The sequence below is a fragment of the Dendrobates tinctorius genome, unplaced genomic scaffold, assembly GCF_039654945.1.
Source record: "Dendrobates tinctorius isolate UK_male_01 unplaced genomic scaffold, ASM3965494v1 ptg000022l, whole genome shotgun sequence".
In the NCBI taxonomy this organism is placed as follows: Eukaryota; Metazoa; Chordata; class Amphibia; order Anura; family Dendrobatidae; genus Dendrobates; species Dendrobates tinctorius.
In genome coordinates, this window is record NW_027361690.1 from 82,758,898 (window position 1) to 82,782,615 (window position 23,718).

The 23,718-nt window shown below is 47.4% G+C and overlaps 1 protein-coding gene across 1 annotated transcript in view; it reads right to left on the reverse strand.

The window, feature by feature from the left end:
* Positions 1–23,718, reverse strand: part of LINS1 (lines homolog 1) — a 38,828-nt gene that overhangs the window by 4,792 nt on the left and 10,318 nt on the right. Inside the window, exons 3-6 of the mRNA XM_073568816.1 lie at positions 17,103–17,311; positions 7,691–7,780; positions 3,683–3,824; positions 1,145–1,744 (exon numbers count right to left, since the gene is read on the reverse strand). Of these exons, the coding sequence (XP_073424917.1) occupies positions 1,145–1,744; positions 3,683–3,824; positions 7,691–7,780; positions 17,103–17,311 (1,041 nt within the window). The remainder of the gene's footprint in view (positions 1–1,144; positions 1,745–3,682; positions 3,825–7,690; positions 7,781–17,102; positions 17,312–23,718) is intronic.

The window sequence follows — 23,718 nt, forward strand, 5'->3', positions numbered from 1 at the left end:
CTTTTTCCATTGATATAGCAGTATGGGGGGGGGCTGTTTTTTTTGCAGGGCAAATTGTAGTTTTGAATGATAAAATACACTTAAAAAATATCCACAATTGTTTTTAAGGTTTTGTTTTCACAGCATTTAATTTTGTATTAAAAATATCCCAGCATTATGATTCCCCAAGTTAGTACAACTACATTTTCTCTAAGGCCTGTTTCAAACTTCCGTTTTTGTGTCCGCAAAACGGATCCGTTTCCGTTTTTTTGACGGAAACTGATGCAAACGGATCCGTTTTTTTGACGGATCCGCGGTAACCACTAATGGAAGTCTATGGGACAAAAAAACGGATCCTGCAAAAAAATGGCGGATCCGTTTTTTTACGGAAACCAACGGATTTTGACGGATTTGAAAAAACGGAAGTGTGAAACAGGCCTTAGACCCTCATTTTTTCCTTACTTTTCTATTGATGGAGCGCTATGAAGTGTTGCTTTTTGGCCTGCTGAGCTGGTATTTTCATTCATACCTTTTCAGATACATTCAAGATTTTGATTGCTTTTTATTACCGTGTGGCAGCTGAAAAACTGCAAATCTGGAGTTTTGATTTTTCTTTTTGACATTTAATGTACGCTTTAAATAAATGCCTACAGAGAAGCATGGCGGTGGCTCGGTGATGCATACAGAGAAACATGGCGGTGGCTCGGTGATGCCTACAGAGAAGAATGCCGGTGATGCTTTGGGGCTACCTTGCCCCCTGTGGCACTGAAAATGTGCAGCGTGTGGAGGGCAGGATGGATTCAATCAAGTATCATGAAATCCTATGAGTGCCCATGAGGAATGGGTTATGACTCCCCAGGAACGCTGTCAGAGCCTGGTGTCTGGCTGTGGACCATGATTGCAGCTGCTGATAACAGCCAAAGGGCTGTATTAAGTACTAAAGATGCTTGTCATTAAGGGGGTAAATAATTCTGCACCAGAAGTAGTCAGTAAAAGTAGCACTTTGCATAGGATTTGGAGAAACCCCTTATTAGTTGTGTTGCGCTATTTACATTGTTCTTGGTTGATTTGTTTACTGCAAACAGAAGAAAATTTCTTGACCTTGTTAATAAACCTGATTTGCACTGGGGATGGAACAATGATTACACTATATTGCAGATATTACCTTGTCCAGCGCTACTGTAGGAATTATCTTTATTATGGAACTGAATATCCAAGGCTTTGAGAACAGAAAGACTGGCAGCTCCCAGGAACACCAGGTCAGGACCACGCTCTGAGCCTTCGTTGGCACCGCCAAAGCTGCTCGACCTGTCACTTGAAGGCACTAGCAGTAGCCAGCCATGGTGTACTGCATTCAGCAGTGTGGAAGCCAGGATGGCTAACGCCTCATCTGAAGCTGCATCTTGCTGGTTACATATATTGTGAGGAGAAGACAGGAAATCTTCTCCAGCTTTATACAGCAGACATCGTTTTAGCACCAAGATGACCTGCTTCTTAACAAAGTAAGGAACAGGAACGGACATTAGGTCCAAGGTCTGAGGAAGAATCACAGATAAGACGAGTCTGCAGAGGGAAACGTCTAACTTCAGCTCTATCCTTAAGGCAACCAAGACTTCCAATAGATCCAAGAGGCAGGAGAGCTGACTGCTTGACTCAGCCTTTAATGGAGGGGGCTGGCAATCAGTTACTGAAAGGCGAGTGATACTGGTGGAGCAGAATCCTACAAATACATCTTCCAGAGCCCCCATAATCTGCAGCAGATGATCTAGAAGAAAAAACGCAAGTTACTTAACCAGATTGTGAATCATTGTATGGCATCATGAACTAGAAACAGTATACTCGCTGCTTCAGTATAGTTGTACGAGGGTGACAGCTCAATATGGTCAGCCAAGAAGGTCATTTCTAACCTGAGGGTATGGCAGACCCTAACCACTGGGAGGTTGGGGGCTATGATGCATTCTGAACATAAGAATAGACACACCGATCCTGATGTAGAGTTTCGGCAGCATAGCAGACCCCATACAGTGGTAAGGAAAGTATTCAGACCTCTAAATTTTTCACACTGTTTCATTGCAGCCATTTGGTAAATTCAAAAAAGTTCATTTTTTTCTCATTAATGTGCACTCAGCACGCCATCTTGACTGAAAAAAACCCAGAAATGTAGAAATTTTTGCAAATTTATTAAAAAAGAAAAACTGAAATATCACATGGTCATAAGTATTCAGACCCTTTGCTCAGTATTGAGTAGAAGCACCCTTTGACCTAGTACAGCCATGGGTCTTCTTGGAAATGATGCAACAAGTTTTTCACACCTGGATTTGGGGATCCTCTGCCATTCTTTCTTGCAGATCCTCTCCAGTTCTGTCAGGTTAGATGGTAAACGTTAGTGGACAGCCATTTCCAGGTCTCTCCAGAGATGCTCAATTGGGTTTAGGTCAGGGCTCTGGCTGGGCCAGTGAAGAATGGTCAGATTTGTTCTGAAGCCACTCCTTTGTTATTTTAGCTGTGTGCTTAGGGTCATTGTCTTGTTTGAAGGTGAACCTACGGCCAAGTCTGAGGTCCAGAGCTCTCTGGAAGAGGTTTTCATCCAGGATATCTCTGTACTTGGCCACATTCATATTTCCTTCAATTGCAACCAGTCGTCCTGTCCCTGCAGCTGAAAAATATCCCCATACCATGATGCTGCCACCACCATGTTTCACTGTTGGGATTGTATTGGGCAGGTGATGAGCAGTGCCTGGTTTTCTCCACACATACTGCTTAGAATTATCACCAAAAAGTTATATTTTCGTCTCATCAGACCAGAGGACAGGCCACTCTGCCATAAAAGCCTGACTGGTGGAGGGCTGCAGTGATAGTTGACTTTGTGCAACATTCTCCCATCTCCCTACTGTGTCCCTGGAGCTCAGCCACAGTGGTCTTGGGGTTCTTCTTTACCTCTCTCACCAAGGCTCTTCCCCCACGATTGCTCAGTTTGGCTGTATGGACAGGTCTAGGAAGACTTCTGGTTGTCCCAAACTTCTTCCATTTAAGGATTATGGAGGTACTTAGGAACCTTGAGTACTGCAGAAATTCTTCTGTAACCCTGGCCAGATCTGTGCCTTGCCACAATTCTGTCTCTGAGCTCCTTGGCCAGTTCCTTTGGCCTCATGATTCTCATTTGGTCTGACATGCATTGTGAGCTGTGAGGTCTTATATAGACAGGTGTGTGTCTTTACAAATCAAGTTCTATCAGTTTAATTAAACACAGCTGGACTCAATGAAGGAGTAGAACCATCTCAAGGAGGATCACAAAGAAAAGGACAGCATGTGACTTAAATATGAGTGTCTGAGCAAAGGATCTGAATAGTTATAATCATGTGATATTTCAATTTTTCTTTTTTAATAAATTTGCAAACATTTCTAAATTTCTGTTTTTTTTCAGTCAAGGTGGGGTGTAGAGTGTACATTAATGAGAAAAAAATGAATTTTTCTGAATTTACCAAATGGCTGCAATGAAACAAAGAGTGAAACATTTAAAGGCGTCTGAATACTTTCCGTACCCACTGTAAGAGCAACTTGGTGGGAGTCAGTACTGGGGCATCAGGCTCTCCCCTCCTCTCTATGGAGAAGTAATTTGCTAATTTGACTCCGTCAGCAGATCTAAAATTTGTGGATGGTACATGTCCATTGTCACATTCATAAAAAGGTGGCATAATCCTACCTGCTTTTCTGATCCGCTCATCCACAAGGAATCCTTTGTAAACAGATATCAGAGACATCAGACATGGCGTGAGTGTGCAGGATCCTAGATCATCACCCAAAGTATTTAGGCAGAACTGAATCCAATGAGCATTTACCTCATTCTAGAGGATAGAAGGAAGGGAGGAGAAAAATACAGTTAGTGCTAGCTGGTAATACAAGGGCGATCTTAGGCCATGTGATATTGCTGTAAATAGGAATGCATTCAGTAGTATCAAAATCTCAGCAAAATTTCTCCAGAATAGAAATTTATTTTATTCGCTTCATTCTTGGATTTCAAGTGATTTGAACAAAGCAGCAACCGCATTTCTTCTCTACAAAGGAAAATAAAAAAAATAAAAAAAATCACTTGAAAATCTTTTGTAACTTCAACAGCGATTTTAAGGCTGTGTGTGCACATTGAGTATTTGCTTGCAAAAATTCCTGCAAGGTTTCTGCATCTCTTAGCAGGAAAAATGCTGTGGCAAAACCGTGCGTTTTTGCCACGTTTTTTGCATGCATTTTGCATGCATATTTGTACAGCAATGAAAGCTTTTTTGAGCAAAATAAAGATATTTTTAAAAAAAGTTTTGTGATGTAATTTCTTGGTTCAACACCACCTTTTGCATGTTGATGTAGTGGTATTATGGTAATGGGATTAGGGCTTGGTGTCAGCAGCTGTCATTGACACTTAGCTCTAGGCTTAGTAATGAAAAGGTGTCAGCCCGACACCCTCATTACTAAGCCAATAAGTAAACACAAACACACACATTGTCACCTATGTAGGAGTGTTAACAGAATGAACCTACATAGGCTGTAACCAAAGAGCAACTGCTAATGAAAAAAAAAAATTGCGTGGGCTCCAGCGTAAATTTTCAGCCAACGTCTGATGCTAATATTCTGGGAAGGAGCCAATACCCATAATGGTTCCCAGGCTATTAATATCAGCTCACAGATGTTTGCTTAGCCTTTACTGGCTAGTTTACAAAGGGACCCTGGAAAAAAATGATATACGGTCCACCTATAAAATCTAACCAGCAAAGACTAGGTAGACAGCTGAGGGATGATATTAATAGCCTAGGAAGGGGCCATGGATAATTGCCCCATCCAAGACTAAAAACATTAGCTCTCAGCCGCCCCAGAAAAGGCGCATCTATAAGATGTGCCAAATCTGGCACTTTGCCTCGTTCTTCCCACTTGCCCTGTAGCTGTAGCAAACGGTGTTCATGTCACCTTTGTATTGTCCTGTGACATCAAGTCCACAGATTAGTAATAGAGGCATCTATAAGACACCTGTCCATTATTAACCCCATAAACCATACTCACCGAACACCTAATCCACTGACGCCAATGTCTCTTGCAACAAAAATAAAATAAACCACAATATTCCTCACCTGTCCACAGGGAAGATAATCCATAATGTCCCACGATGATCCTGATGACTTTTGGGGCAGTCACTGATGTGACTGTGAAAGTCGGCGACACACTGACAGGAGGTAACCGCTTCCTCAGTATCACTAAGCTGCCATAAGAAAGTTCTCACGCAGCGGTGTCGTAAGTGAGAGCACCGGAAATAATCAGCTGATGAACTCCGGTGAACTCTCTCACGGCAGCTCAGTGATACACTGCCGAAGCGATTACCTCCTGTCAGTGTTTCGCTGACGGCCGGGTAGAGCAGTCACATCTCCTGATGTGACTGCTCTACACGTGATATCGCCGTGGGACATTCGGGATTACATGGACTATGGCGGACAGGCGAGTATATGCTGGTTCATTATTTTACATTTTTTGTAGAAGACGAGAGCATCGGTGATTTGGTGTTAGGCGAGTATAATTTTTTTTTATTTTTATTTGGACATGCATGTAATTATTTTACTTTTTTTTTTTTAAACTGTGAGCACAGGCACAGGCAGATGAAACTACGTCCCCCATCAGCGGCTCCTGCCATCACTTGTCAGTGACAACAGACGTAGCCCAATGGGAGCAGTAGTATCATCAGCCCACGCCTGCTGACCTGCGGTAAGCTTTTTACCGTAGGTCACCGCTGAGGGACACAGTCACAGCTGCGGGGTCATGCTGACATCTGACAGCGTTACCCCACAGCGTTATGACCGATGGTCTTACCGGCAGTAGCGTTACCGCAGATCACCGCTGCGTGTCACGCTGACATCTGACAGCATTACCCCGCAACGATATGACCAACGGTCTTACCGGCAGTAGCGTTACCACAGGTTACCGCTGCGGGTCACAATAACAGCTGCGGGGTCACGCTGACATCTGACAGCATTACCCAGCAGTGCTATGACTGACGGCCTTACCGGCGGTAGAGTTACCGCCGATGAGATCGCCGCACCGGTGTTTCCCATGCTGTCACACAGATGACATAGTGGGAAAGACCACAGGAAGCGGGTAAAAAAGCAAACAAAAGGAAATTTACTGATCATGTGCACAACACTTCAGGATTGCCATCGAATTAGCTTGCATAAGGATTCCATAGCGTTTTTTGCCCATTTCCGAGCAGAAGAAAAACACAATGTGTTCACACAGCCTTACAGTCATCTCTCCTAAAACATACCAGCACCCTCACTATTAGGATATAAGCACACTGGGTCATTTCCAACTGGACCCTCTAAAGCAGAAATAGAGCTGAAAATTCTGTTGTTTAAATGGTGCAGGTAAGATGCACAGTCCACAGTGTGAACGAGATCTAATAATCCCATACACAATGATGGTACAGAAATACACAGCAAGTTTACCACATGGATGAGTCCCGATGTACGTACCCCTAAGTGGGCTGATGTATATTTTGCCATAAAATTGGGACGGGTCAGCAAATCATATGTTGCAGCTCGTTTCTCCTCCAATTTCCACGAATATCAAGCACCTAATACCTTTTCTATTATAATGTTACAGAGTGAACCATGTATGTAAGGGCTCGCTCACAATAGCATATAACACGGCCGAGTGCCATGTAATGTTTTATCGGAGAGCACTCGACCCAAGAAAACAATTGCAACATTCTGCAAGTGCATTTGATAATCGGATCACACGCACCCACACAAGTCTATGGGTGCGTGCGTGTGAAACATCAGACTGCACTCTGCTGCCATCGGAGAGCAGTCTGATGTACGAGCACAGAAACAATGGAGAAGATGGAGAAATTAAGTTCTCCATCCGCACCGCACCCGCGATTATCTCATCGGATCACACTATGGTGATACTCGGATCAAACTCTGACAAAGTTTGATCAGAGTGACATTAGCATAATCGTCCGGATTCTCTTGTACGGGAGAATATACGGCAGTGTGATTGTACCCTAAGGCTGGGGTCATACTGGCGTATAGCATCCAATGCAAGAGCACCAGATGCAATATGCTAATGGCTCCTGCTCTGCACCAAGTGTGAGCCAAGTGTCAGTCCACTGAGCTCTGATCCTGTCACATGAGGAGAATCCCAGCACAGCTATGGAGGAGACGGAGAAAGTAATTTCTCCATTGCCAACATCCACGCTAATCGTACTGCTCTGGGATGACATTCACTTGTATGGGCAAGTGTGACATGTTTGCGGCAGCCAATCGCAGAATGCTTAGTCAGCATGAGAAAATAATCGCAGATCTGAGCTGCCCCGTAGAGTGATTAACACTGGGCCGAGTGCTACGTGATGTTTTATTGCATAGCACTCGGCCGTGGTATACGCTTGTGTGAGTGAGCCCTAAGGCCGGGGTCATACTTGCGAGTGCAATGCGAGAAACTCGTACGAGTATCTTGCATCAATTCCTGGCACTGACACCGGCACTCGGGACCGGAGTGTGCGGCTGTATAGAAAGACATGCAGCTGCACACTCCGGTCCCGAGTGCCGGCGGCAGTGCCGGGTATTGATGCGAGAGACTCGCGCAAGTTTCTCGCATCACATTCGCAAGTGTGACCCAATAGTGAAATACAGACCACTGGCAATCACAAGGGCAAAAGGAAAACAAAATGACAGCTCACCTGGAATTTAAGTTGATATAGCACCAAAGAAGAGAGGCACTTGGAGGAGATGTGTGATAGCACCTTGTCTGAAGAGTGTAACAGTGCAATCTGCAGAAAAAAAAAGCAGATATTAAATATATTAGTATATAAGAACGTTGCTTTCAAATACAAATATGACTTTTTCTCAGAATTAAAGTTTTATTTGAAAGGTGATCAATCAAGACTGCTCTATTGCCATTTCTTATATCAGACATATGTCTCAAAAAAGAAGGTGCAGACATTATCTGTCTAACTTTCCTAAGTGCCCATTAACAGGTGGCAAAATACATAACAGTATTGGCACCCTTACACATGACACCTACAGGAGCGGTTACGACGTCCAATTCTAAACCCGCAGGCAGTAATATAGAGTTGGTCTCCCCTGTGCAGCTAAAACAGCATTCACCAACATCCGAGCCCCGTGTGACCGCTGGTGAGCTCCCAGCCGAATGGTGGCTGTTAAATGACCACTGATGGGCTGGCTACATGTAAGCTGTAGTTTAATAGTCTGCTCACAGTTTAATTTGTACAGAACAATCATTAATATGCACAGAACATTATGTACTCGGCAGCACATATCCTATTTCTAACAGACGAAGTGCTGCAGAGAACAACGATTTTCAAGTAAGCAAAAATTATTTTATCTGGGAAGAAGCATTTTCTCATTCATCATGTGATTGCCGGCCTGTTTAGATGGGATGATATTGGGAAAGGAGTGTGGCTACAAATGCTTGTTTTACATATATTGCCCTATCCAAATGAAACCGCATATTAGGGGAAATATTAGGGTGTCACTTGCAATAAAGGCCCAGATTCATCATTGTCACTGCCTTTTTATCTCGTGGTATCAGTTGCCGTTTTTGGTTCCAGATTCATCAAAATAACACACGCGATACACAAATTTAATTTTTCCTTGTCTTGAACAGTTTTGCAACTTTGAATGAATTGGGTGCAAAAAAAAGTGCTACACACACAAAACTAGACAAGAAAAGGTGCAAAAGCAATGAAGAATTGGGGGTCATTGGACTACCAGGCAAATCAAAATGGGGTTTTACCACTTAAAGAGGACCTTTCAATGGAAGTTTTACAGGCAATCTGTCACCAGAAAAACAATATACCAGGAGATATGTGGGTAAGCTGCAGGTTAATAGCATTACTAATCTGCCCAGCCCTTAACCAAACGCTGCAGAGAGAAAATGAACTTTATTCCCCTGGCAGCGTTCTGGTTTCAGTCACCGGGGCGGCGCCATTGCTGGTTCAGTCACTGCATCCCCAGTCTTGACTGACACTGGCTCTACATCGGGGCCGGCTGTCAGTCAGGGCCGGGGGGGCGGTTACAGTGGCCGCTCTGTATACTCAGCGTGGTGACTGAATTGGCGCCGACCCAGTGACTGAAACCGGAAAGCTGCCAGGGGCTATAAAGCTCATTTTCTCCCCGCAGCATGCAGGTGCCGGGCAGGTTAGTAACGCTATCAACCTACAGATTTACCCCATATCTGCAGGTTAGCAGCGGTTTTTCAGGTGAGAAGTTTCCTTTAAAACAAAAATGTTCTGTGGTATACACTCAGTTGGGTGAAGGGAAACTTTGGGGACATAACTTTGGAATAGAGGGACCAGAAGAAAAAACTATTCCAGAGTCATGCAGCAGCAATTGGCGGAGGTACTCAGGGCAAATGAAAACATCCAGTGAAAGGTCCTCTTTAAATCTAACTTTTATCCCACTTGCACCAAGTTCAGACACGGTGATAGACCCCTGATAAGGCACTAGGGAAAATGAGATCAGTGCTATAGCATGGCTGAATATAGAAGACAAGGGCCTGAGCCGTGCTGCAACCAACAATACGGTAGATGTCAGACTGGGCAGTCCTGCACTTAGGAATAGCCAGCGTCACTCTTGTGGGCACGGACGGAGGTCACACAACGTACACAGGAAACCACCGAGTATGTGCAGTGTGCACTCTCATCCTACTCCTTTCTGCATCACCGCTCAATGGTTTCAGTAGTGACAAGTGATAACGTATGGTAACCCAAATGGGCTAAAAAAATTATTTTTGCAGTAGGAGTTTATTACAAATGTTGACTCTTTTGGCTTCTGCAGCCACTACTACATATCACAGCACATAGCAATCACAATTGTTTTAACTTGCATTTCATAAATCAATAGTACACATAAAAATAAGCAATTTTATAATATATCTTATCAGACAAATCTACCACTGTCTCTACAAGACAGATTTTCCCATTACTGAGAAAGGAGATGGCAGTTGGTGCTTTTAAGAATCTATGGAGAGGGGAGGAGCTAGAGGCATACACTGACATTCTGCTGAAAGTTCTTCTGAAACAACAGTTGCAGTTCTCCATAGAACTTTATGAGCACTAACTGTCATCTATCTCAGTAATGTGGAAATCTGTATTCAGATGACTGATTTTACTCGAGAATTGAGAATGAATGGCAGAGAAAGAAGCAGATTTCTCTAATAAGATATAATACAAACTATTCTATTTTCATGTGTACTATTGATTTATGGAGAAAAAAAAAAAGATGGTTACTCTTTTTTGCTTCCATAAATTTTCCATAATTCATTAGTATAAGCAAACAAAATAAATGGAGTAATATATATAAGAAAGTATGCTTCTTTTTCCACTTATGAGCCATTTAATTCCCAAACCCCTGCCTCCTAAACTTATCATTCTCTCAGTAAAAGAGCTAACTTAGAGATAAGATTATGGCTGCTTATTGCAGTCTATGGGGGGTGAGGAGCAGTGTTAAGGTACTGTCACACTTAGCGATGTACCAGCAATCCCGACCAGCGATATGACGCGGTCAGGATCGCTGGTACATCGCTAAGTGGTCGCTAGTGAGCTGCCACACAGGCAGATCTCACCAGCAACATCGCAGGGGTTGGCGGCCGCTACTTACCTGTCAGACGAGGCGATCCTGACGTCCTCCTGCCCGCGTCCACGCGTCGCTCGTCGTCAGCTTCCTGCTGTGACGACGGTCCAGGACGTTCTCGCGCGATCAGCAATAACCAGCGGGGGAGCGGTCGGAGGTAAGTATCAGACATAGCAATATCGCTATAACGTCACAAAAACCAGTGACGTTATAGCGATATTGCTAGCGATATCGCTTAGTGTGACAGGCCCTTAAGAGAAAAGCAGAGATGGTGCTGGTGCTCTCTAGTAATTGTTGTCTCATCCCAACGTTAGATTCACAGCTACACTGCTCAGTACTGCGGTATAATGTTCCATGCTGCTGCTTCTGTCTGTCTGTTGTAGATAGACAGAAGATCAAAAATCCATTGTCTCTCTGTGTCCAGAATATGGGAGACATTATAACAGCTAGTCTCCACCTACTAGCTCTGAGACATCTGCAATTTAGAGATAGCCTGCCAAGAGAAAAACTAGTGGAAAATGCAAGATGCAAGTCATATAATGCAAGAAACAGGAAATAATGTGATTCTAAATGTACACACGTCATGTAATTCTGAAAAGTTAGCCGAAACATGAATTTTCTACAGTCCGTTATGCAGTATAATTTATAGAGGTTATAGAAGCCAAACTGTCCACTTTTTTAAATCTATTGAAATACATGGATTTTTGTGATAAACTCACCGTAAAATCGTTCTCTCCGAGACGCTCATTGGGGTACACTGGTACTGTGGGTGTATGCTACTGCTGCCTTGAGGCTGACACTAAGTGAAAAAAAGAGGTTAGCTCCTCCTCCGCCGTATACACCCTCGCCCCAATTGCGGGTTTAAACCAGTTTGGTGCAAAAGCAGTAGGAGAACAAACAAAAATCAGACAACATCAACCTTAATGCAGGTAACAACATGTCTAGAAAAGGCACCCCCCTAATATCATTCAAAAAGGTGTATTAATCAAACAAAACAGAAGCCAACTTGGCTAACAGGGTGGGTGCTGTGTCCCCCAATGAGCGTCTCGGAGAAAAGAATTTTACAGTGAGTTATCACAAAAATTCATGTTTCTCCTTCGCCTCATTGGGGGACACAGGTACTGTGGGACGTCCTAAAGCAGTCCCTGGGTGGGAAGTTGACTCACCGATCCAAGCTACATGCAGCGCCTGTCTAAAGGTGCGCCACCGCTGCTTGGAGAATCCTTCCACCCAGGTTCGCATCCGCCGAAGCCTGAGTATGGATATTGTAATGTTTAGTAAACGTGTGCAGGCTGGCCCAGGTTGCTGCCTTGCAAACCTGTTCCGCCGAAGCCTGGTGCCGAAGCGCCCAAGAGGAGCCCACTGCCCGAGTAGAGTTTGCTCTGATCCCTGCTCGCCTCTGATGCGGTAGGACTCCTGAATAACCAAACGAATCCATCTGGATATGGTCGATTTTGAGGCAGCGAGTCCCTTCCTGCGACCTTCAGGGAGCAAGAACAGCGCGTCTGACTGACTAAAGGGTGCCGTCCGCGACACGTACCTCCTGAGTGCTCTCACCAGGTCTAACGTATGCAGGGCCTTTTCCACACGATGTACCGATGCTGGACAAACAGAGGGCAAGACAATATCCTCATTAATATGAAACGAGGAAACGACTTTTGGCAAAATAGGAGGAGCTGGTCTAAGAACCACCTTGTCTTTGTAAAAGGTCAGAAACGGGGCTCGGCAAGATAACGCTGCCAGCTCCGAGACCCGCCTGATTGATATTATAGCTACCAGAAACACCACCTTCCAGGAAAGGTATGACAAAAATATCCTGTAGCGGCTCGAATGGAGCTTCCTGCAGAACACTTAGGACCAGGTTCAGGTTCCAGGCGTCCATAGGTGCCTTATAGGGAGGTACTAAGTGGGAGACCCCCTGGATGAAAGTCTTTACCTGCAAGTTGGTAGCAATCTTGCGCTGAAAAAGGACGGATAAAGCAGATATCTGTCTCCTGAGAGAACTGAACTGGGGGCCAAGCCTGAGTCTAGGGCAGACTGGAGAAAAGCCAAGATATTAGGGATGGAGAATCTCAGTGGCGAACAACCGTTGCCCCGACACCATGCAAAGAACACCTTCCAGGTGTGGTGGTAAATTCGTGCTGAGGCAGGCTTCCGGGCGTTAACCATCGTAGCAACCACTTTGCGTCCAAACCCGCCTGCGTCAGAATCCAAGATTCAACGGCCAAGCCGTCAAACACAGGGCCCCTGAGTTCGGGTGGCAGATCGGCCCTTGAGAAAGTAGATCTGGGAGCTCTGGCAGTCGCCATGGCACGTCGACGAGCAGCTGCACTAGATCTGCGTGCCACGACCGATGAGGCCAGTCTGGGGCCAGCAGAATCACTGGCACCCCTTCTGCCTTGATCTTCTTGATGACCCTCGGAAGTAGTGCCAGCGGGGGGAATAGGTATGGGAGGCAAAACTGATTCCATGGCAGAACCAGCGCATCCACGGCAATTGCCTGCGGGTCCCGGGACCGAGCGACAAATACGGACACCTTGGCGTTTACCCTGGAGGCCATCAGATCCACATTCGGTGTTCCCCACCGTTGGCAAATCTGCTGAAAGACCTCTGGGTGTAGTGACCATTCCCCGGACGCAAGACCCTGCCGGCTGAAGAAGTCTGCTGCCCAGTTCTCTAGCCCTGGGATGTGGACCGTCTATATCAGCGAGCGGTTCCTCTCGGCCCAGCGAAGCACGTGCCCTATCTCGAGCATGGTTGCCCTGCTTCGGGTGCCCCCTTGGTGATTTATGTAAGCCACCGCTGTGGCGTTGTCCGACTGAACCCGGACGGAGCGGCCTGCTAGAAGGTGATGAAACCATTGCAGAGTCAGCCGGATCGCCCGAGTCTCCAACAAGTTGATCGGGAGGCATGCCTCCTGCGGCGAACACTGTCCCTGGGTCGTGTGGTAGCGAAAAACCGCTCCCCAGCCGAGAAGGCTGGTGTCGGTTGTGACCACCAGCCACTGCTCCGGGGGAAGGGAGGAACTGATTGTCCACAACTCTAGTGACTGTCTGACCTGAGAGGACAACCGGCACCGATGATTGAGCGTGAATGGGTTTTTGTCCCAGGCTGACAAGAGAGCGTGCTGCAGGTGGCGAAGATGGAACTGGGCGAACGGGATCGCTTCCACCATTTTCCCAAGGATCCTCATGTAGAAACGGATGGTGTGAGGGACTGGTTGGCGCCATACCCGCTCTCCTTGCCGGAGGGCTAGGGCCTTGTCTCGAGGGAGAGTTACCAACCCTCAGCAAGTGTCGAAGGTCATCCCTAAAAAGGAAATTCTCTGAGCTGGCACAAGGGATGACTTCTTTACATTGACCAACCACCCTAAGCGGGCAAGAGCATCTAGCGTAATGCTGACACTTTCCTCGCATGCCCGCTTTAAAGGGCCTTTGACCAAGAGGTCGTCTAAGTAGGGAAATACAACTATGCCCCAGGAGTGCAGGATGGCCATGGGGACTGCCATGACCTTTGTGAACACTCTGGGGCAGTGGCTAGCCCGAAGGGCAGCGCTGCAAACTGAAAATATAGACCGTTGATGACGAAGCGTAGAAACCTTTGATGCGGAGGGAAAATGGGGATATGTAGATAGGCGTCCTGGATATCGATAGAGGCCAAGTACTCTCACTGCCCCATTGCCGATATGACCGAACGGAGAGACGCCATCTGGAAATGTCTGATCCTGATAAATTTGTTCAGGAGCTTTAGATCCAAAACGGGCCTGACAGTCCCATCCTTTTTGGAGACTGCGAACAGATTGGAATAGAAGCCCTGCGTCTTCTCGTTTTCCGGTACCGGAATGATAACTCTGTTGTGGCTGAGCGAATCGATGGCTCCTAGTAGAGCCTTTGCCCAGGTATCCACTTTGGGAAGACGGGAAAGAAAAAAAATAGTCTTGGGGGGGTACCTGACAAATTCGATCCTGTACTCTGTGGACACCAGCTCTCTCACCCAAGTGTCGTGTGAGACATTGAGCCAGGCGTGGTGAAACCTGAGTAGGCGGCCGCCTCCCTTGCTGGTATCGCCTGACAAATGCCCCAAGTCATTTGGCTGAAGATCTTTGGGACCTGGATCCTCTCGACCTGGACTGGTTAGCACACATCCTTCCCAATGGGTTGGTTCTATATGAGACCTGTCGGTCCCCATTCTGTTTGTGGCACCCTGACGCGGCGGAATTAGCCACTATCGTCCACCCGGGGTTGCAAAAGGCCCGAAAACGCGCTTGAAACTGGTGACGAAACGGCGGTTTGACCTTTTGTTGAGGAAGAAAACCGCTCTTGCCTCCTGTGGAGTCGGAGATGAGCTGATCTAACTTCTCTCTGAACAGGGGGCCACACTGGTATGGTAGCGCTGTCAAGGACTTTTTTGAGGCTGAATCGGCCTGCCATGTCCTTAACCATAGCGCTCTCCTAATGGAGACTGCATTTGCGGCCGCAAGTGAAGCGCAGTTGGCCGCATCTAAACATGCATTAATCAAGTAGTCCCCCTCCTTGGCTATCTGATTTGTGATTTCTGATACTTCCGCTGGTAGGTCTATGTCCTGCAAGGCTCTATTCAAAGTTTCTGACCAAGAAATCATGGCCTTGGCTACCCACGTTGCTGCGAACGAGGAAGAGAGTCCTGATCCTGATGCCTCAAACACTGAGCGAGCCAAGTTCTCTATGAGGCGATCAGTGGGATCCTTAATAGAAGAACCACTAGGCACGGATAGTAGAGTTTTTGTAGCCAAGCGCGACAGGTGGATCCACCGTTGGGGATTCCGTCCACTTTTTACGGAGATCCGGGGCAAACGGATACTTCGCCTTGAGTGCCTTCTGGCCTGAGAACCGCCTGTCCGGTCGTTCTCTGTGTCTTTGCACTATGTCCTCAAATTCAGGATGAGTGCAAAATACTCTATGGGGACGCTTAACCCGCTTAAATGACACCTTATGGCCCGCAGCCAGAGTGGAATCATCCTCAATCCCCAGAGTCTGGTTGACGGCTTCTATGAGACTGTCATCTGTTTCCTGACCACCTGGCGTATCTAGGTCAAGGGGTTCGTCCGAGTCGTAGTCCGAGCCTTGCTTGCTATCGACTGCTGGTGACGGGGACCGAGAAGCAGAGCTCACGGATGCCGAGGCACCGGATGGACCGGGAGACGCCATGTGGGTTCGTTTCCCTCGCGTCTGCCTGGAGTGAGAGCGGCCCCTGCAGGCCGGAGGCTCCTGTGAGGTAGAGGACCCCTCTAAGACAGGTGAGCCCCTGTCCGTGCCCCTATCTGGGGCCCGAAGGGACTCGATCGCTCCCGTAAGTGACGCCATAGATTGCGTCAGTGATAACGCCCATTCCGGGGGACTTGGTACACTGGGCTCGGTTGCAGGGGAGGACCTCAGAATGACGGCCGGGACCGGATCCGCCGCTGCTGGACGCTGCAGAAGCCCTCCCTGGCCATCCACCTCCGTCAGTTCAGGTAGAGGGGAGGGGGGCCATGTGAATTAAGGACGGTGCAGGCACCCTAGCTCCATCTAACCCCTTCAAGGGGTGAGGAGAGGGACCGTCCACCACCTTGCCCCACCGCAGTCTTAGCATTGGTGGGGCAGTGGGGGCCGCACGGACTACGCTTGTGCCTCTGTGCAGCCTAAGGTTTCAATACCCTAGGGTGGACAGGGCTAAGTCCGGCATCATGTCCCACGGTGCGGGAGAGGATACGTGGAGGGACACTCGCATGTGCTCGCCGTTGTTGGTTTGGGGAGATGGCACTCTTTCAATAGGATCTGTCGCCCCCATCTTCATGTGAAAAAAAAAAAAAAAATCAGTCATGAGACAGACCGACGTGTGCCTCCAACAGACACTAAGCAAAAACTGTTTTTCGCCCACAATCAGGACGAGGGTGTATACGGTGGAGGAGGAGCTAACCTCTTTTTTTCACTTAGTGTCAGCCTCCAGGCGGCAGTAGCATACACCCACAGTACCTGTGTCCCCCAATGAGGCAAAGGAGAAAATTATTTTACCCACATAAACATTGATCTAAGTAACTAGAAAAAACACAGGTCTATACCCTTTAAGCAATGTCCCACTATATGAGCACCAGAGGCAAATATTAAAGGTGCTGTCCGGCCTTAGACTACAAGTATGCAGTCACCTCATGCTACTTAGGCTTCTGAATCGTCACATCGCATGCACTGCCCACTGTGGGGATTCACCAGTGACGGGAGCAGGAGGTCACTTGACCATAAGTATGCGATTTGCATACTTCCGGCCACATTCCGACTAGACTTGTCTGGACACGGTCAATACACTTGCACTGAGCGAGGCCGCGCAAGTCTAATTGGTACGTGTCTGGATGTATGAAAATCGCATACTTGCGGTCACGCTCCCGGAGCCGGCACTGGAGAATCCTCACATTGTGCAGTCAGGATTCCCATATCTGCAGTCACAGAGATATTCAAGTTCTACTTAGCAGAGGTTAGTCCTTACTATTGTGGTGTCAACGCCATTTTGTTGCAACAGCTCCACTACATGTGAATACTGACTTCGAACTTTTGGCTCAGTGCAGAGATTTTCGGCTTTGATGATCAGAATCTGGATAAGAGACAGCTGAAGTAAGGTAGCATCTTGGGGAAACCGCGCAGTAGATACACTGTCCCAGCTAAGATTTGGCACCGTTCCAATATTTTCATGGATTGCTAAAATATATGAAAAAGGAGAAAAGACACAATTATTGAGATGGTGAAAGGACTACACACATAAGATAAGAGTCACCTGACCACCCCAGTCCAGGTCACTGCTCTCTGGCCACAGATGAGTGACTTTGCTTAACCGCTTAACGACTTTTAGTGGCGGCAGTTAAGTGTACTTAAGTGTATTGCACCCCCCAGCGTCAGAAAATCTCTGGGGTACATGATTCGGGTCGGTTTTTACCGTCCCAAGTCTTGTGATCGCCGTTATTCACCGAATAATGGCGATCACAAAAAAAAAAAAAAACCCTCTGGTTTTTCATTAATTTCTCTCCCCTCTGATATAATCTAGCAGAGGAGAGAGAAATGGGGTCCCCTGAGCCCTCCAGGTACCTCTGACATCCCCGGACCCTCCGGCTCCTTCCCCCGGCCCTCTGCGTCATCATACCGGAAGAAAATGGTGGGCGCATGCGCAGTGCGCCTGCCGAGATCTGCTTGCCGGTAACAGGCAACAATGGGAGATTTTTCCAGTTGGTTCATTTTGATCACTGTGATAGACCCTATCACAGTGATAAAAAAAAAAAAAAAATAAATCAAACCCCCTTTGTCACCCCCTTAGTTAGGTAAAAATAATAAAATTTAAAAAAAAAAAAAAATGTATTTTTTCCATTCTTTGCAGCTAGAGTTAGAGAGTTAGGGTTGGGGTTATGGATGTGTTTAGGGTTGTGGTTAGGGCTGTGTTACGGGGGGTGTTTCCATTGTTTAGGCACATCAGGGAGTCTCCGAATGCGACATGGCGCCCGCCTTTGATTCCAGCCAATTTTGTGCTCAAAAAGTCAAACGGTGCTCCCTCCCTTCTGAGCCCTGCCATGACCCCAAAGAGTGGTTTTCCCCCAAATACAGTGTATCGGTGTACTCAATAGAAATTGCAAAACAAATTTATTGGTCCATTTTCTCCTTATACCCTTGTGAAAATAAAAAAGTTTGGGTCCAAAGTAATTTTTTTATGAAAAAAGTAAAATGTTCATTTTTTTCCTTCCACGTTGCTTTAGTTTTTGTGAAGCACCTGAAGGGTTAATAAACTTTTTGAATATGGTTTTGCGCACCTTGAGGGGTGCAGTGTTTAGAATGGTGTCACTTTTGGGTATTTTCTGTCATATTGACCCCCCAAACTCACTTCAAATGTGATGTGGTCACTAAAAAAAAATGATTTTGTAAATTTTGTTGGGACAATGAGAAATCGCTGGTCAACTTCTAACCCTTATAACGTCCTAACAAAAAAAAAATACAGTATGTTTCCAAAATTGTGCTGATGTAAAGTAGGCATGTGGGAAATGTTATGCATTAACTATTTTGTGCGATACGACTCTCTGATTTAAGGGCACAAAAATTAAAAGTTTGAAAATTGCAACATTTTATACATTTTTGCCAAATTTCCGTTTTTTTCATAAATTAACGCAAGTCATATCAAATAAATTTTACCACTAACAAGAAGTACAATATGTCATGAAAAAAAAAAAAAAAAACAATCTCCTAATCAGTGGAATCCGTTGAAGCGTTCCACAGTTATAACCTCATAAAGTGACAGTGGTCAGAATTGTAAAAATTGGCCTGGTCATTAAACTAAGGCTAGTTTCACACTAGCGTTTTTTTGCGCTGCGTTTTTGCACAGTGCAAACGCATATAAAAAACGCATCATGCGCTTTGTATGCGTTTGCTGCTTTAACCATTTTTTAGCCATTTTTACTCTTAAAACGCATGCGTTTTTAAACGCAGACATGCGCACATCTGCGTTCCCATAGACTGTAATGTGTTTTTTGCGCATTCCGTGAACATGCGTTTTTTTGAGACAGGTCGGACGGACTAAAAATGCAACAGGTAGCGTCCAGCGCACACTACAAAAAAACGCATGCGCACGTAAAACGCGTCCGAACGCGTGCAAACGCTAGACCATGCGCCCCCATGTTAAAGATAAGGGAAAAGGACGCATGCGCATGTATGCGCAAAAACGCAGAGCAAAAAAACGCTAGTGTGAAACCAGCCTAAGGCGATAAGTTCCAGGATCCCATCTTGGCTTATGATTTGCAGGCTGTCACGTTGGCACCTGTGCACAGATGAGATCACGCCAGGTAGGCAGATCAGTCGTAATGCCGGGGGGACCCAGAAGCTCAGGAGATTTGTGTAGCCCCTAGCCACAGCCAGAGAGCACTGACCTGGACCATGGACTGGGATTGCTCGAAGCGATCTACTCATGTCTAGTGGGGTCTGTACCTTGGGACCCCTAGCGATCATCAGGTCTATGGGGCTTTATGGAACGCTACTGCTTCGTCAATGTTTTACAGATATAGGTCTGCACTATGGACTTTTCTGTGCGATACGGAGCACCATTTTACCGATACACGCTTGATACAGTGAACCCCTAGCGCTTTCTATTGCCATATTATTTTGTCTGATAACAGAGAGTACAATGTGTGCAGAATTATTGAGCAAGTGAGTATTTGACTATATCATTATTTTTATGGAGATTTTCCAATTCCAAGCTGTAAAAAAGTGAATGCTTATTAGACGAATCCAATCAGGCGACGTGTATTTGTGTAATGATGGAGGGTGAGGCCTGTGGATACAACACTCAAGGTGTGCAGAATTATTAGGGTGTGTGCACACGCTGCGGATTCTGCTGCGGATTGATCCACGCGGATTTTGCAAAATCTGCAGGTAAATCCGCAGGTCAAAAGACCTGCGGTTTATCTGCGGATTAGCCTGCGGTTTATCACCTCTACAATGGAGGAGATGGCAAACCGCAGCGAAATCCGCAGAAAAGAATTGACATGCCAATTCTTTCTGCGGATTAGAAACCACAGAAAATCCGCGCGGAAAAATCCGCACGTCTGCACTGCGGTTTCCTTTTCCCATAGGATAATATGGTACTGTGCACCGCAGCAGAATCCGCAGTGTGTGCACACAGCCTTAGGCAGCTTGTTTTACTCAGGCTGGTGGGGTGTGCACACACTGCGGATTGCTCTGTGGAATTTTCCACGCGGACTTCAGAAAAACCGCAGGTAAATCCGCAGGTCAAAAGACCTGCGGTTTATCTGCTTTCTTGTGCGGTTTAGCCTGCGGTTTGACAGCTGTCATGGAGCAGGTGGTAAACCGCTGCGGAATCCGCACAAAGAATTGACATGCTGTGGTTTTGAAACCGCAGCAAATTCGCGCGGAAAATTCCGCAGAGTGTGCACACACCCTAAATGAGCAAATATTTAACTGACTGAAAAGTTAAAACGACCCTCCTGATATTGCTAACATATTGGGGAGTAATGACAGAACCATTAAAAATTTTGTTGGAAAAAGTCAACAGGGTGACAACAATTGTGTTCAGAAAAAAAAAAAAAAAAAAAAAAAAGAGGCACACTAACTGCCAAAGATTTGAGAAGAATCAAACAAGAAGTGATCAGGAAGCCATTATTCTCCAGTGCTGGCACATTCCAGAGCTGCAGCCTCTCTGGAGGCCCAGAAGTACAATGTGCTCAGAGACACGGCCGAGAAAAGGAAGGCTGACACCCGACCACCACTGAGCAAGACACAGAAGTACAAGGTGTTCAGTGCTCAGAGACACGGCCGAGGTAAGGAGGCTGACACCCGACCACCACTGAGCAAGACACAGAAGTACAAGGTGTCCAGTGCTCAGAGACACGGCCGAGGTAAGGAGGCTGACACCCGACCACCACTGAGCAAGACACAGAAGTACAAGGTGTCCAGTGCTCAGACACGGCCGAGGAAAGGAGGCTGACACCCGACCACCACTGAGCAAGACACAGAAGTACAAGGTGTCCAGTGCTCAGACACGGCCGAGGTAAGGAGGCTGACACCCGACCACCACTGAGCAAGACACAGAAGTACAAGGTGTTCAGTGCTCAGAGACACGGCCGAGGAAAGGAAGGCTGACACCCGACCACCACTGAGCAAGACACAGAAATACAAGGTGTCCAGTGCTCAGAGACACGGCCGAGGTAAGGAGGCTGACACCCGACCACCACTGAGCAAGACACAGAAATACAAGGTGTCCAGTGCTCAGAGACACGGCCGAGGTAAGGAGGCTGACACCCGACCACCACTGAGCAAGACACAGAAGTACAAGGTGTCCAGTGCTCAGACACGGCCGAGGTAAGGAGGCTGACACCCGACCACCACTGAGCAAGACACAGAAGTACAAGGTGTTCAGTGCTCAGAGACACGGCCGAGGAAAGGAAGGCTGACACCCGACCACCACTGAGCAAGACACAGAAATACAAGGTGTCCAGTGCTCAGAGACACGGCCGAGGTAAGGAGGCTGACACCCGACCACCACTGAGCAAGACACAGAAATACAAGGTGTCCAGTGCTCAGAGACACGGCCGAGGTAAGGAGGCTGACACCCGACCACCACTGAGCAAGACACAGAAATACAAGGCGTTCAGTGCTCAGAGACACGGCCGAGGTAAGGAGGCTGACACCCGACCACCACTGAGCAAGACACAGAAATACAAGGCGTTCAGTGCTCAGAGACACGGCCGAGGTAAGGAGGCTGACACCCGACCACCACTGAGCAAGACACAGAAGTACAAGGTGTCCAGTGCTCAGAGACACGGCCGAGGTAAGGAGGCTGACACCCGACCACCACTGAGCAAGACACAGAAGTACAAGGTGTCCAGTGCTCAGAGACACGGCCGAGGTAAGGAGGCTGACTCCCGACCACCACTGAGCAAGACACAGAAATACAAGGTGTCCAGTGCTCAGAGACACGGCCGAGGTAAGGAGGCTGACACCCGACCACCACTGAGCAAGACACAGAAATACAAGGTGTACAGTGCTCAGAGACACGGCCGAGGTAAGGAGGCTGACACCCGACCACCACTGAGCAAGACACAGAAATACAAGGTGTCCAGTGCTCAGAGACACGGCCGAGGTAAGGAGGCTGACACCCGACCACCACTGAGCAAGACACAGAAATACAAGGTGTTCAGTGCTCAGAGACACGGCCGAGGAAAGGAGGCTGACACTCGACCACCACTGAGCAAGACACAGAAATACAAGGTGTTCAGTGCTCAGAGACACGGCCGAGGAAAGGAGGCTGACACCCGACCACCACTGAGCAAGACACAGAAATACAAGGTGTCCAGTGCTCAGAGACATGGCCGAGGAAAAAAAGGCTGACACCCGACCACCACTGAGCAAGACACAGAAATACAAGGTGTTCAGTGCTCAGAGACACGGCCGAGGTAAGGAGGCTGACACCCGACCACCACTGAGCAAGACACAGAAGTACAAGGTGCTCAGAGACATGGCCGAGGTAAGGAGGCTGACACCCGACCACCACTGAGCAAGACACAGAAGTACAAGGTGCTCAGAGACATGGCCGAGGTAAGGAGGCTGACACCCGACCACCACTGAGCAAGACACAGAAGTACAAGGTGTTCAGTGCTCAGAGACACGGCCGAGGTAAGGAGGCTGACACCCGACCACCACTGAGCAAGACACAGAAGTACAAAGTGTCCAGTGCTCAGAGACACGGCCGAGGTAAGGAGGCTGACACCCGACCACCACTGAGCAAGACACAGAAATACAAGGTGTCCAGTGCTCAGAGACACGGCCGAGGTAAGGAGGCTGACACCCGACCACCACTGAGCAAGACACAGAAATACAAGGTGTTCAGTGCTCAGAGACACGGCCGAGGAAAGGAAGGCTGACACCGGAGCACCACTGAGCAAGACACAGAAGTACAAGGTGTCCAGTGCTCAGAGACACGGCCGAGGTAAGGAGGCTGACACCCGACCACCACTGAGCAAGACACAGAAATACGAGGTGTTCAGTGCTCAGAGACACGGCCGAGGAAAGGAGGCTGACACTCGACCACCACTGAGCAAGACACAGAAATACAAGGTGTTCAGTGCTCAGAGACACGGCCGAGGAAAGGAGGCTGACACCCGACCACCACTGAGCAAGACACAGAAATACAAGGTGTCCAGTGCTCAGAGACATGGCCGAGGAAAGGAAGGCTGACACCCGACCACCACTGAGCAAGACACAGAAATACAAGGTGTTCAGTGCTCAGAGACACGGCCGAGGTAAGGAGGCTGACACCCGACCACCACTGAGCAAGACACAGAAGTACAAGGTGCTCAGAGACATGGCCGAGGTAAGGAGGCTGACACCCGACCACCACTGAGCAAGACACAGAAGTACAAGGTGCTCAGAGACATGGCCGAGGTAAGGAGGCTGACACCCGACCACCACTGAGCAAGACACAGAAGTACAAGGTGTTCAGTGCTCAGAGACACGGCCGAGGTAAGGAGGCTGACACCCGACCACCACTGAGCAAGACACAGAAGTACAAAGTGTCCAGTGCTCAGAGACACGGCCGAGGTAAGGAGGCTGACACC